Consider the following 15,999-nt stretch of genomic DNA (forward strand, 5'->3'; position numbering starts at 1 on the left):
GTCATGCTCCATAAACTCTTCTGGTACGAGTGGCCATTGGCAAAGTTCTACAATCCTATGTTCATAATGTGAAAGTAGATCTTCAACCTAACACATTGGCATCAGCAAAATTTTTATCTTCACAACCCACAGGACTGACATAACTTAAAGAGTACTTGGCCACAATGAATGTGTGACTTCCCTTGCCCCTGATGGTCCTAGATTGCCAGAACTGCCATCAAAATTTAACTTCAGCTTCAGATGTGGCGAGGCCTCCCACATCACATGAATTTAGCTTTCTAGAGTCTTACAAATAGCCACTTCGACTTCCTCACAATGTCTAGGGCTCCCATCTGAAGAGATATATTCTGCTCTATGCCGAACGCTTTGTCGTCTCCCTTGTTCTTTCCCCCATTGTTGTTGTCCTGGAATATTTTCCTCATATATTCTTGTGTCTTTCATTCCATAAACCCCATAACATAGTAGGACAGGTCAAAGACCATAACATGTGAAAGTGCCAGTCCTCCATCTGCACTTCAAAACAGTACAAGGGAACACTCAAATCTTTGTCCTTTTTCTTTTTTTTTTATCTTTTTTTTTGGGGTATGGGGTGGTGCGAGAAGAAGGAAGGGGGTGGTAAGGTTTGGTTTCAAATGGAGTGTGGGCAAACTTTGCAATGAATAAAAGATGGTTTCATTATTTGGCCTGTCTATTCATCATACATATATTTGGGGAGCTGCAAGCCATGGTGCTGAAAGTGGTGCCCTGTAAATGACTTCATAATCACCACCAGCCACCCAAAATGCAACACCCTTTTGGGGCAGGAATGTCCCAGATCAGTCCTGAGGGAAAGAAGGTCGCACCAACAGAGTTGAGGGATTTAGCAAAAGACTTTACAGAGAGAATACCTTTCGGGTCAAGCGTCTAAAACAATCTGTCCATCCTTTTTCTTGTGATAAATATTGCATTCAAGCAGGCTAGAAGTGAGCATAGATCATTCAAGCAGGCTAGTAGTAAGCATAGATCATGCATCTCACAGTCATTCAGGTTCCTTCGAAAAGCCGGACACCAAACTACACCCTCACTTGACCTTTCAAAATAGTCCCATACTGTTGCTTTGGGATTAAGGGCTAGGAATGCAAGTCATGGGAATCTGCTTCGGGATTAAGGGCTAGGAATGCAAGTCATGGGAATCTGTCCCATAATCGACTGTCTCCACAGCAGACATCATTCGAGAACAACTTACAGTGGCCATTCTACAACCCGAATCGTGTTGGCGACCTCCACACAGATGACACCCTTGACAATCAACAAAGCGGTTTCAGTTTCCACCCAAACCCCTCCTTCCCATATTTCTCCCTAACCACTCTTCCACGATAAATCTCCCTCTGAGGCAAACCTCCAATGTCATTTTGCCAATAGGGCCCCATGGGTCAAGCCCATCCTCATTGCAGGGCCTCCACTTTATTTCGTTTTACAGACTTCCTGCCATATACTAGATGAAATTTACAAGAATCACTACTTCCTTGACAAAAGAGTTTTATATATATAGCATTAATAAAAACATAAATTTTTTACATTGAAAATATGATATAAAAATTGAGTTTTATTTGTATAACATTAATAAAAGGAAAAATTTTATACAAGTGCGAGGCTCTATACAATTGATGCACCTCAAAAATTTCACTAGAAGAGGTTGTTTCAATGCCCAAAAATCCTCAAATTGATCATCTTGAACTCAAGATCCATGGACATGAGAAAAAATGAATTTCAAGTTTTGGAAATAGTGCATCTGGTAATGCATATTAGAGATGAAAATAAATTTTCAGGCCATCACAAAGATTTCCAGTATTGAAACTACATCTTTCGACACTATTTGAAGGTGTCATGTACACTATTTGAAGGTGTCATGTACTTTGAATGTTTAGAGCCTCGGTCACATACAAACCACACCCTTAATAAAAACATCAATTTTTTACATTGAAAATATAATATAAAAAATCTATAATGCGTCATCAATATAATTAAATGCTGAAATATAACTAAATATTGAATTTCAAAATTATTAAGATTCGAAAGATGATATTTTCATTTTTCGCCATTTACTTTGACTTCTAGGTTATGTCAATATGACTTCATTCCCTGAAAGGAAGGATTTTTCAAATAATAATACTAATTTTATATGTAAGTTTTGGATTGACAATAGTCTACAACTTCACCACATTTCTAAATAAAAAACATGACATACGTACCTGGGAAAACAGACCGAAAGGTGTTTCTTCGGTACGCATCACTTGACCCCTCCCACCACAAGTTGAGCATATTCTCATCTTGGAACCAATCTTTGATCCAGTGCCAGAGCATATATCACATGTTTCCAAATGGAAGAGCTCAAACTCTTTTTCGGCACCAAAAATAGCCTCAGAAAATTCCAAGATCATGTCATAGCTGTAATAGAGAAATTTTTCTAGGTCAAAATAAACTCTACTTTCCAATAACTTAAAGCATGTTGCACTTTAAAATAAATTAAAATGTAGTAGTGCATAATCCCCGGAGTCAAACATAAAACAAAATCTGAAGTTTTAAAACAGTTGCAAGGCAAGTGACATGTAATCTAATCATAGGTAGCATACCCCACCTGCAACAGACAAGGATCAAAAGCAGTCCAGAATGAATTTACTATGACATGTTCATCCCACTACCAAAATGGAAGAGATCATAAAGTGGCTACAAAGTTTGAGGCATAGTTGTTGGTAGTAGATGCAGTAACAATGGTCACAGGATATTGAGAAATTTTGGTTTATGAACAAATAAAACATGTTATGAACATAACAGACAAGGTCACAAGGAGAGCCACACACATGAAGACAATCGCAAATGAAAAAGGAAAAAGAGAACCACTGAGATCAACAGTCCTTCACTCCTAACTTTCTCATCCTTCTACAACCTTAAGAACTTTAGTATGCCATTCATTTTTAATCCTTTATTCCCCAATTCAGCCATGTAAGTACGTACTATCATGGCAATAAGGCCATCAATCTCGATCTTTTAAAGTTTTACAAACCTTTTCAATCTCCACTACACAAAACACAGGCAGATAGAGCTCCAGACACCCTTTCGAAGAAAGGTTGAAAATGACTCCTAGTTCTCTTATGACACTTAATTTCCAGTTACCACAAATGTAATTTGTTTTCCCTCACCATTGCTGGAGGTAGCTCCAGCAATCCATTCTTAAAAAAGAAATACGAGAGAGTCCGGAATTGCTTCCAACTCCACCATAAGACTACGCCAGCCAGTCTCTGAAATATAATTTTCAACCTCCTATCAGTTCATTTTCAGTTTCTTCATGCAACCACTTTTAGGGCCCATAACATCAGTAGCAAATCCAGAATCTTTCCCTCGAAAAAGAATGAGAAGCCCAAGATGCATCATCATCATCAAAGAGTGAGAAGCTAAAGATTATGATAAACAATCTTGTCCTGTAGAATGTGGGGAGATATTATCTTCCAGTATGGTTACAAAACAGCCCATACTGAAGAAGTCCAGAAACCGAGTAATAAAATCTACAAGATAATAAAATATGAACTGATTACTCTCCTTGAATTGATAGTGAGGCCTGAATGAAATATCAGAATAGAATTCAGCCAGGGCAAACAATCTTTTGCCAGTGGTTTAGTAGAATACCAGCCCTACCCACTAGATGATCTTTGGCTTGTACAAAGTGAGTTCGGACGGTATCTGGCAAAACTTTCTCATAAAGAAACTAGCATTCAACTCCGATATCTTCTGTTCTACCATTAAATCCCTAGTTACAAGTAAATAGCAATAAAGTTATGAAAGAATAATGTGATGATCACATTCCTACACATGATTAAAAGCGTATTAATTAGAAGAAAGTACAAAACAAAGAGATATCCAGCCTTAAGGACACACTGGACAAACAAAACTTATAACAAAGGTAGGAAATCCCGAAAACTGATTAGTGCAATGTACTTATTTCTGTCATACACAGTTGTGAAGGATAAGTACCACTGAATCAAAATCGTACTTGGGCACGACTGTCCAGATCCTGAGCCAGAGTAAGAGGTGCGACTTGGCCAAGTCAGTAGGCCAAGGTGGTCTAGCTTCTGTTAGAAAATACACAGAAGGGCCATGACCCAGTGAGACTCGCCTGAGTCTCACAGTTTTTTATCTGTACCCAGCTCCCTGTTGGGCCAGAGTGGCTCAGGGTGACTCGAAGCCCAAGTCAATAAGTTATTTAATCACTGATAAGGACCACAGCATTAACATTGTCCTGGGGAAGAGGGCATAAGAACAAATCACTAATATCTAAAGTCTGAACCCCAGCCCATCCAAGAAATAGAGAAAAACAACAAACAAATGGGAACCATTGTGAGACCCATGTGATACACAAGCATATAGAAAATACAGTTGACAAAGGTTTAGCCAACCTTTCTTGATTTGTGAATAAATGAAACAAAGGCCATAAAGGTTTCTTGTTTAGATATTAAGCCATAAGTTCTTTTCTACATTTCTTTTTTTGTTTTTTGAATGTTTCTTTTCTACTTTCTTGTTTAGATAATCATGGCATCATTAACAAAGAAAAAGTTGAAAAAAAAAAAGAGGTCCTTTCGACTCTCTCAATACAATAAACAATGAAAGTCAATGAAACGGAGTAGCTTTTGAAGTTCAAACAACTACAGAGAATTTTAATTGCAGGTCCGTCCATACAATCGGGTTGTCAGAAGATGCATTTTGCAGAGTTTCCTATTTTGTACAAAGAATATTGCCATAGGTTGCCTCCCATTCTTTTTGTTACCAAGTACGTTGACAATTAAAAACAAAGTCCTTATAAGAGTAAAATAACTTGTCAACCCATCAACAAATACAAATAGCTCATCAATCAAAAGGAAAAAAGTAAACAACAGTCAATCAAAAAAGAGATTTAATAACTTTAAATCTAGAACTCACCGTAAATCATCACCCCGAACAACACCGCTGCGTCGCCGTGTTCTGAATGCACTTTGATCCATACCAGAAAATCCACCCATGCTTGCACCAAAGAAAGTCTCAAATAGGTCAAAAGGATTAGTCTGCAAACAAAAATTACAAGGAATTCACCAAGATGTAGTATGATACACATTCTATGCTGCAAGAGCTATCTACAATCTGCATGAAAACTACCACCAAGTCTACAGTAAATTTTAGGAATCAATAGACAACTAGAATATTCAATGGGAATTCAGTCCATAACAATGCAAGAACTTCAATCTCTCAGCCCACAAATCTTTATTCCCAAAATTCATGCTGCAACCTTATAGTCCGTAGGGCAAAAGACATCGTTAACCTTATCGACATCCAACATAGATAAACACATGTTATAGGCATACTACGATGTTCTGATAATACCGTATAAGCTCCAGCTCCTCCCCCTACTGCACTCTTAACTCCAGCTTCACCATACTGATCATACATTGCCCTCTTCTTGTCATCAGATAACACCTGCCAATGGAAACTATTAGAACTTTTGAACACATTATTAGTAGATATCATTCAGGAATATGATCAGAAGAAGATCCAAATTAAAATTTGTCGGCTCCTTTACTTTCAAAGAAAAAATTCATTGCGCTTTCTTTTTTCCTAAATTCAAGTTTATTTTGATATTATCCTACAATTTAGAAATTTATAGTGTCCTAACTTGCTACCAACCAATATAACAAAACACAATCAGATCCTAATGCTTGCTAATGCAAACAATATGAATTAACAGAGCTACATAATATCACTGTAAAAGCTGATTTCCAACAAGAAGTCAGGCAGCAAAATGCATACATTGAGACACAGTTGCATTCTCAACGACTCCTTGAACTACTATTTTTATCATGAAAAATAACAAACGAACACCACAAATAAAGCATTAACTTCAAGAAACATCCACTCTTGAGTTTTATTATATGCAAGTCACATGAACGGCTCAGGTCCATCTTACCCTGTTCAACATAGTGTTGCAAAACAGCATGGAAAGCAGAAGAATACACCTGGTTTACAAAGGATCCCCGATATAAACAGGTTTAGCATTTTTAATGTTTTAGATTGAGATACGTCTTCTGAAATATCTCATCCACTAGACATCAAAAATGATGGCTTCTATACAAGTTTCAGTAAAAGCTCCAGAGAGAAAATGATAGCACAATTGCATTTCCTGGTGATCAATGCTCCAGAACCAACTTCTATCTTTTCCTTGGATGATCACTGATGCCCTACACCATGACAAGCAGATTCCTCTACTCCAAATGCTCCTAAGACAATAGTCAGGATCGAGATAGCATGATTCATTGTGCCACAAAATGGACTTATTCGAGGAAGTTGGAAGCATAATGAACCTGATTTTTCAAATCAGAGGAGAGTAATACACTTTTATACACCCTTTCCAATTTCCACCACTAAGCAAAAAAGAAACTCATTAAAAAGGTCGTGATTGAGGCATACAGTTTCACTAGATGATATACAACCCATGACCAGTAACTTGTGGAATTGTTCACAGTTCCGTGACTTGGACCTCTCTAACCTTCAAGTAACTTAAAGATGGTCAGAAAAAGGAGCGGACAATGAAAACTTTACAGGCCAAGTTCCCATCATATGCAAAAGGACCTAGCAAACCCTGTTGCTACTGGCAATTGCAATGCCTCAAGGTGAACGCAAATCCTAGAAACCATACTCGTACAAAAGCAATGACGATCCTTGAAACCCACACCCCAAAAATATTTAAAATCGTTAGTTTCTAAAAATTACATTCCAAAAATAAAATATACTTTTGATCCTCAATTGCACAATAAGGGAAGGATGAACTTGTTATTCTCAACAGTATGTATGTATTAATACTCTTCTACATTGCGAAACAGTACATGAACATAGACTACAGAAGACTTAGTAGTCAAAACATCCAACATAACATGGCACAAAATCAATTTACACTTCTAAGGCACATATATATCCCATAGGATTATAAACATATTTTACGTATTGAGCAAATGATAATGAATTTGCATTGGTCCAAGAGAAACAACAAAAGTGACATCCATTCTGTAGGGTTTTATAGCCATTTAAAGGCCATTAAGCAGTTATTATTTTAGAATTCATGTTCTTACGACATTCATGGTTTTAGTGGGAGTATTGGGCTCTATGTGTTTTAGAGACGTTTATGACATTTCATAATAAGCAGGCTCTTGCTCAGACAGCAATTCTATAAGATTTCAAGCGGGCTAGCAAAGTGTGTTAGTGCGCTTTGGGAATCTAGCCTTGGTTTTACAGTCTAGGTTCAGGCTCATAGAGTCAGATCCGCATATAGGACAGGCATGAGTTCTAATCCCAAGATGCAACTGTTGGAGTGGGTTCGCAATACCCCCTCGAGGTCAATTGTGGCCAGTGGTGGTTAAAGTTTATCAGCTAGTGGATGTACAAGCCACTATGTGAAGAATGGGGCTTCCAAGGGCAAAGACCTTAACTCGAAACTCTCATTCTTCAAGGAATACATGCATGACTTCTGCATTGACCTGGTATTGGTCAGAATCCTGGATTGGGCAAAGACCTTAACTCGAAACTCTCGTTTTTCTAAAAAGAGAGACCCTACACTACCTCTATTGGTACATGAGATAGGCAGGAAAAAGTCATCACAACATTACTTGGCTTGATAGACTTGTTTTTAAGGGCAATGCAATCCTTGGTGAACTTATAATCTTATCTACTTCCTGGCTAGCTTTGAAGGGTCAATCATGAGCCTGTTGCACTAGAGTAATTGTGGGTCATGGGTTCATTGGGTAATTGTGGGTCATGGGTTCATTGGGTTAGTTTGAGGGTAGGTAGTAATTGTGAGTGTTATCTAGGAGTGCCTAATGGAGAAGGAATTCTTTCTTCCAAAGGCATGCTCAATCTTCATATGAGGTCTTTCCTAGATTTTTCTTTCACGGCTTTTAGAGAAAGAAAAGTAGTTTTAATCACTTCAATCATGTATTATAGGTTGTCTAATCAGAAGAGGATTTTTCTGTAAAATCTAAATTTGTTCTAAAGAAAGGACATCTTTGGAAACAACATTTCTGTTTTTGAACCACACATGGAAATTACAAAGGAAAGGATGGCAAAATTGTAATCATCACATGTGTGCCACGTGGGTCACATTGAGCCTATTCCAATGGGTACCACGTGGAGCCCACATATGGAGCTCATGGGTGGCAGGCCCGACTCTTTTTGGGTCTCCTAACCTTTTGGCTTAAGTGATTTTAAGAGATTGAGTTGGAGCCTAGATCTACTCGGATGCAAAAGGTTCTAGGAGATTATGAAACATTTTCTAAAAAGGGTTTGATTAGTTAGGACAAGATCTACTTGGATTTGGATTCTAAGGTTACATGGATTTCTAGGAAGGTGCAATCCAAATTAAATTGGAAGGTTGTTAGGAAAGTTCCTACAAGGATGAAGGTGTAATTCCAACCCTTGGACCATGATTGTTTATCTAGGTTTGATGGTTAAGATTTTATCTCTCTCACCCCTCAGCTTTCTCACTTGCAGTAAGAGGAAAAGAACTTTATCCTACATAGCCTTAAACCATGTATGTAGGAAGGCATCCCCTCTTCCCTTGTTACATATCTTATCTTTCCAGCCCAAAAACTGAGAGGGAGGTGCATGGAGAGAGAGAATCCCAAGGTTAATTTCGGTGAAAATAAAAGAGTAGAAAGAAAGAGAAAGGATATGGTGCAGTTTTTGAGAGAGATGTAACACAAACCTCGTTTTCCTTTGCAATTAAATCTCCAAAACCTTGAGAAAGAGATCTTTGCCTTCAAACCAGGTGTGCCATCAGTCAAGGGAAAAAATAAGGGGAGTAAGAAGCCCTAGGGGTGACCTTAGGCAACAATCCTGTTTGTTGTTTTATTTTGACCACAGAAATCAGTTGTATTCAAGCCGCTTGTTCTTTACATGACAGTTTTCCCTAGTGCAAGGTATCCTACTTCCTTTGTTTTTAAATAGACTTCCTCCCTGTGAGATCTCAGAAAAATCCCATGGTTAGTTTGGGAGATATGGATGTTTTATTGGAAGATGCCCCGTCTGTTTTCTGTTTTCTGCTGGTTTCAACTGTGTACAACCATTGATCATGTGTCTACTTTCATGGCTTGTTCTTGAACATGGCAGTAAAGCTATCCCAGAGTATTGTTTTCTTTTTGCCTTCTTTGTCTTGATTATTTACAAGATAAGAAAAGGGTTGCACATGTAAGGTTTTGTGCATGATAAGGAAAATCCATAAAAGATACTAAAAAAATTTTAAATAGAAACTCTAGCACGCATCAACCACACAATTAACAAATGCAAACATAGTAATCAACAACTATTAATGTCTTCTAATAGATTATACATGGTCATGTTCTTAAAGTATAAAGGAAGAAGCTTCAAGGTCTACAAAAATGTGAGAAATGAAAAGAGTCATCTACATACCTCATATGCGGTGCTTATCTCCTTGAATTTTTCAGTGGCTCCAGGCTGCTTGTTAACATCGGGATGATACTAAATAAATAAATAAAACAGAAAAAGTTATTCATCTACATGTCATTACAAATAATTTAGCATATAATTGTAGGTACTGGAAGAAGTTTCATATGTTGAATTGATAAAAAGGAACTCAAAAGTACAGCTACTCTGACAAGGACTCCAATTGCTGCAGGGATAATCAAAGAAGGCAAATCAGAAAAAAGCTTGCATGCAAACTGTTCTTTCGAAAAGATGTCAGGTGTGACACATAGATATCAACATATATCAGATAAGTTTCTAAGTTGATGGACTGTCCATTACTCATTCCGATAAGCTCAAAATGGCTAATTGTGATGCAGATTCTCTCACTTAAGTTGGGGTTGGAGTGGCAAGGAATGGAGTGGAGGTAAGCTCTCTCATGACAAAGAGCTGTGTTCTCCCCCCTTAAGTACTTGCACCATTTTTGTTTGTAATTTCTGTTCATTTCTTATCTAACCTCTCTATTATTTGGATTATATCCATCTGTTGCATGTTTTAAGAAAGCAACTTGACGTAACCTTCTTAACCATGTATAGTGCAAACAGTGCTTATAAACTGGGAAAAGTCGGGCAAGGTCCAAGCTCAAGTCAGCGGTCCGAGTAGGACAAGCCTAAAGAAGACTTGACCAAGCCTCTCAGAGAATACCATAGAAAACTCGAGAACAGGTGGGACTCGCCAGTTCACCAGGTTTTTTATGGGACCCAGCTACCTGCCAAGTCCAAACAACTCAGGTGAGTTCAAGTCAGACTTGACAAGTTTTTAAACATTGCTAGCAAATAGTGACAAAGTTAAGAGCCCATGCATGGTAACAGAAACTTGGCTAAGTAAGACTATCTCGTGTAAATACTCGCAAAAAAATATTCAATCGAATTTATTTCTGAAGGCAACACTATTGAAAGGATGGATTCTCCACATTCCTAGATCTGGTGATGTCAAGTTGATCATGACAATGGTAGAATCCACCTGCAAAAACTCTCACATTTCCCATACAGTACCCTGCCAACAGCACTTTGGACTAGATATAGAATTGGTTTAAAGAATGGAAGTGGGCAAGTGGGAAAGATAAACTGTCATAATCTTAAGATAAACTGTCATAATCTGACACTACTTCAATCGTATGTTTATGGCCAGGCTAGGGATATCCATGAGACATGTTTTTATGCATCTGAATGTGCATGACCTTGACTGGAAAGCTTTACAGTATATTTGCAGCAAAAGAGACTTGACCACTTTGGGGGGACGATCAAAGGAGATTAAATACATTTAAGTGAAATTTCAGGTGTGCCAAAACTTTCATGATTAAGTTACATCACTAAAGATAACCAAGGGCTAGATCTAAGTGTTTTATATCTTTCTAAGCCTTCAGGGTATTTAGGACTCCCAATTCAACATTTATCAAAGGTGATACGGGTAATGATAAAAAAATTAAAAACCTTGAACCAGCAGAAGGAGAGTGCTTGAAACAAACTTTTGATATTTTTCATCTTATTGTGAAAAAACATTAAATATTTTTGCCGCCTCGTGTCATTTTTGTTTTTTGAGCGTTAAGTGTTAGTAGTGTGTTAGCAATTTTTAAAAATTATTAGTAGTTTCGGAAAGGGTTAGCATTGGTAGGAATGGAAACTGAGACCGGTAGCTGAGTCACAGGTGGTGCTACCACCTTGAGCTCAACCCAATAGAACACAATGAACATATATATATATGAACAAAGATAAGTTGGGTTTAGACCTGGAAGAGTGATAGAGGGCAAAATTATATTTATTTTTAATTTCTATTCAATTTTAAAGGATATATATTTTGATTTTATTTTTAGGATTTTAGTTTTTAAGAATTCTAGGGTTTTTATAGTTTCTTTCATTTATTTAATTGTTGGACTAGTTAGGGACTTTTTAGATATTATAATTGAAGTTAGAGAGTTTAATTTCAAGTTATATTTAAGTTAGGACCTTTTGGTCAAAAGCCAATTGTATGGACAAATATTGTCTAAAAGAATAATTTTTCAATATAAATAAGAGCATGAGCATGAATGGGCCAGAGAGTCATTCACGCATTCCTCTTTAAGAAAAGAAAGATGTTGTCTTGTACAAGAAGCCTAAGACATGAGTCCTAGGTGGGAGAAAGACTTAGGGTTTATCCAAAATTGCTTGTGTTTGGGTTGTTTCTTGCTAATTTTATTGTTCCCTCAAATTCTCCTGCATCAAATAGCATCAAAGCATGGTTCGAGGATGGCTAGAGATTGCAATTGCTGGTCATAGAGGTATTAGCCATACGGATGCTAATCTGATCCAATTGCCCAAGGAAATCAACAACTTGACAGAGAGGGTAACAGAGCTATTGCTGCACAAGCGAGGCTACTAACAGCGTGCCCTAAACGAAGATAAATCTATAGGGACAGATCCAAATCATGAGGGTCTTATGGAGAATGCGCGAATATGAGTCCGACTTAGAATTAGAGAGAAATGATGAAGTTGCCTTCAACCACCCATTCTATGCACGCGCTATGCATTGGGAGCCTCATGTTCGGTAGAATAAATCATGGCATTTAGTTGATCTATATGATTCGAAGGAGAGCGAGGTTGATCTTGGTGTAGGTCATATCGAAAATCAGAAGGTTGTAGATTGGAATCTGCCACTAATTTTTTATAGATACGTAGATGATGAACAAGATCTTGTAACAGATCCAATCTATGATAATGATCAAGATTATGTGGGTGGACCACTATTTGACGAAGAAAAAGATAAAGATCTTAAGGATATCAAAGTGGTGAAACGTTTAGGAAATTTAGGGCATTGGAATCAGAGTAGCACAGTGGAAGTGCGGGTCGACTTAGAATCTGCAAATTATGGCCCTGCATAATTTCAAAAAGCGCTTGGCGGGTCCTAAGCGGCCTGGGCGGTCCAGGCCGACCAGCGCCTTGGCACGGCGCCCATAACTTAGGCGGCCTAGTTGAATCCAAAAAGGATTCTACATATATATTGTATAAAATATAAGAATTAGCTAGTTAGGGCACATCAGAATTCAAAATATAGTACAAATTAGCACACACTCCATAAGCATAACCATAAGTCGGTCTATATCCAATTAAAACTTAAAATTTACCAATTCGAATGTGGGTTATAGCCATATTTCGAACCGGGATCACCAGTCCCATTAGATCCCGAAGAAGGCATCTCAAAATAATACAACTTATACAAGCAATAAAACAAATCACTTACTTGATTGCTCAATCTCCAAACTTCCACCTTATAGAAGCTTCTAAGAAATCAAAATCTTCTAAAAAAAACCCCAATAGATTTATAAAATATCAAAAATTAAATCTAATATCAATGGGTGATGTTTTGATCAATTTTTCATAACTTTGATAAACCCTTCGATTCTAAAGAAATCATCAAAAACTAGTTTTTTGGGGCCTTTCTCTCTCTAAAATGGGCTCTAATGAGTTTTAAGTTTCAAATGAACCTAAAGCCCCCATTTTTTGCCCATTAGTATAAAAAAAATAGACAAAAATAGCCCCCACCGAAAGCTTTCCGCCTCAGGGCAGGGAGCTGTACCTGGGCGACCGCCCAAGTCTGGGCGCTGGGCGGGCCACCCAGGTCTGGGTGCTAGGCGGGCGCCCAGGAACCACTGGGTGCCTAGGCCTGGGAGCCAAGGCCCCTAGATCCGCCTAGGCAGCCGCCCAAGCGCTGGGCAGTCCGCTTTTGAAACACTGTGGCCCTGATTTCAGAAAGTGACCAAATTGATGTTGAGAAAACCTCTAAAGGCCAGAAATTTGAGTTTGGAGTATCTTGCATGATTTCCAATAGGATTTCACGAATAATTAAATTTGAAAAATTTGCACAGATTCCTCTATATGCATATCAGAACCCATTTTTTGAGGAATTTCTTTTACCTCGAATAATATTTGAGCCGACAAAGAAAAAGAAGACTAAAGAAGGTTGTTTTGATGCTGAATTCATCTTAGCACACTTCAAAACTCGATGACGAGTTTTCTCTAACTAGGGGAGATTGATGGACGGCAAAATTATATTTATTTTTAATTTCTATTCAATTTTAGAGGATATATATTTTGATTTTAGTTTTAAGATTCATTTTTAGGATTTTTAGTTTTTAAGAATTCTAGGGTTTTATAGTTTTTTTTATTTATTTCATTGTTGGATCAGTTAGGGACTGTTTAGATATTTTAATTTAAATTAGGGAGTTTCATTTCAAGTTATACGTAAGTTAAGACCTTTTGGTCAAAAGCTAATTGTATGGACAAATATTGTCAATAATAATTTTTCAATATAAATAAAGGCATTGATGGGCCGGAGAGTCATTCATGTATTCCTCTTTAAGAAAATAAAGACTTTGTATTGTAAAAGAAGCCTAAGGCTTAAGTCCTAGGTGGGAGAAAGCCTTATGGTTTCTCCAAAATTGCTCATATTTGGCTTGTTTCTTGCTAATTTTATTGTTCCCTCAAATTCTCCTTCATCAAAGAGACATGCAGAAATGAAACCTACTTTGCGATAGAGCGTAGGCTGTAGAGAAAGTCATCAAATGTTTGAGATGGCCTTTATGGAGAGAGAGAGAGAGAGAGAGAGAGAGCCTTTTCAATTGTCGAGAGAAATGATTTGGCAAGTTAAGAAGACATGCAGAAATGAGGCCTATTTGGAGAGAGCATAGAAAGCCGTCAAGTGTTTGATGTTGCCTTTGTGGTGAGAGAAAGCCTATTCAACTGTTGAGAGAAATGATTTGACATGTTAAGAATCACATCATGGTTCATGAGCAGACCTTGTGATTTGTTTAATGGGGACAACATAAACTAGAGACCATGCAAACTATTTGGAGACCCAACTAAAAAAGTGTAATCATGATAATTCAAGTTAATGTTCATGTTATTCAGCTCAAGAATGTAGATGACCAAAGCTCTTCATGGGATTGCAATGGTTCGAATCGCATCATGGTTCATAAGCAAACCTTGTGATTTGTTTAATGGGGACAACATAAACTAGAGACCATGCAAACTATTTGGAGACCCAACTAAAAATTTGAAATCATGATAATTCAAGTGACCGTTCATGTTATTCAGCTCAAGAATGTAGATGGCCAAATCTCTTCTTGGGATTGCAAGGGTTTCTCTTTCCGAAGCAAAATCCAGATACAATACCATTTGCACATGACAGAATCAAGGAATGCTGCAGAATTATTACATGTTTAAGTTGTGAATGTCACGAAATGGGTAATTTTACTTGAATGTGAAAGCTAAAGTTCAATCCTTAGAGAAGTGCCTCATTTCTACCGCCAAATGGTGAAATTGAAAAGGGACAAGCAACAAAGAGTGGAAAAGGAACATCAAGAGAAAAGCTTGGCAAGCAAGGCTAATTAATAAAAGTTTCAGGATACCTAACATCATTAAAGCAGAGTTTGCATGGGAATTGTTCAAGTAACAAACCCAAATAGCAAGAAGTACAATACAAATGAGAATTCTTCAAGTAACAACAATTATGGCATCTAGTTACAGAACAGTTTCAGATGATGAACAAGGCATACAAACCTAAATAGCACAAAAGTGCAAAAGCGAGAAATGGGGGTCGAATAGGAGGTACCTGGCGTGCTAACCTACGATAAGCGCTCTTAATCTCTTTGCTAGTTGCAGACCTGGCGACTCCAAGAGTCGAATAGTAATCAGCAGTTATGGGGCAATATATCAGAGGGTTCTTGCTTTTGCAAGAGAGAGAAAGAGTTGGGTTTTTGTTCCAAAGGCTCTCACCACCATTGAGAAAGGGAGATGGGATCAATGCTGGTTGTAAGAAGGCATAGTTGAGTTTGACAGGAAAGGCGCAGTTGGGTTTCTCACTGGACGAAGAAGAGGGGGGGAAGAGAGAGAGTGGAGAGAGAGAAACCGCCATTGTTAGGAAGAGATATGGGCCGCAAAGGATTGACAGAGAAGCTCAAAAGGAAAAGAAGAAAGAGCGATCATGTCTCTTCAGAGAGAGAGGTGAGAGAAGGGAGGTGAAATGTGTATGTACAAGAGGAAGTTGAAATTTGCGATGAGATGAATTGTGAATCATGGCCGAGCAGTACAGGCACTCTCTGCATCTCTCTCATCGCTCTCTATCTTCTGTGTCTCTCACTTCTCATGTTCCAGGGAATTGTGGATGTCAATTTAGCACGTGCACAGAACAAAGCCGCTCATCGTTTTAGAGTTCTATAGCAACGACCTTTGTAAAAATCAGGGTTTAAAAGAGAGCATCGGTGGCTCGTCACTTCAAAAATCGTGTCGAATGTAGATCGGCAACTCAGATCACATAATCAACCGTATTGGTAGTTTTAACCTAAAAAATTTTAAAAACTTATTACTATTTGTTAAAAATTTAATTTCTTAAGTTTTAAAAAAAAGTTACGGTTTGCATTGTAGATTTTCACACGCTCTAAATGCTGCCAGCCCGCATATTGTAGAATTGCGGGCTTGGCAATAAATATATTTT

At 37.8% G+C, this 15,999-nt stretch overlaps 1 protein-coding gene across 9 annotated transcripts in view; it reads right to left on the reverse strand.

Annotated features, from left to right (window-relative positions):
• LOC18448995 (Molecular chaperone Hsp40/DnaJ family protein) overlaps positions 1 to 15,723 on the reverse strand; it is a 49,508-nt gene extending 33,785 nt beyond the window's left edge. For 6 of the 9 annotated variants that reach the window (XM_011630553.3, XM_088855685.1, XM_088855686.1 and 3 more), the window contains exons 1-5: positions 15,118 to 15,723; positions 9,460 to 9,528; positions 5,389 to 5,481; positions 4,951 to 5,072; positions 2,232 to 2,427 (exon numbers count right to left, since the gene is read on the reverse strand). In XM_011630553.3, coding sequence (XP_011628855.3) covers positions 2,232 to 2,427; positions 4,951 to 5,072; positions 5,389 to 5,481; positions 9,460 to 9,528; positions 15,118 to 15,420 — 783 coding nt within the window. In that variant the 5' untranslated portion in view covers positions 15,421 to 15,723. Of the gene's footprint in view, positions 1 to 551; positions 1,475 to 2,231; positions 2,428 to 4,950; positions 5,073 to 5,388; positions 5,482 to 9,459; positions 9,529 to 10,049; positions 10,241 to 15,117 lie in introns of those variants that run through there. The other 3 variants (XM_088855692.1, XM_088855691.1, XM_088855690.1) reach the window with 3 other exon arrangements.
• Positions 15,724 to 15,999: the final 276 nt, after the last annotated feature.

Source organism: Amborella trichopoda, chromosome 13 (assembly GCF_054954075.1).
Source record: "Amborella trichopoda isolate Santa Cruz 75 chromosome 13, AtrichopodaSantaCruz75HAP2 v2.0, whole genome shotgun sequence".
Lineage (NCBI taxonomy): Eukaryota > Viridiplantae > Streptophyta > Magnoliopsida > Amborellales > Amborellaceae > Amborella > Amborella trichopoda.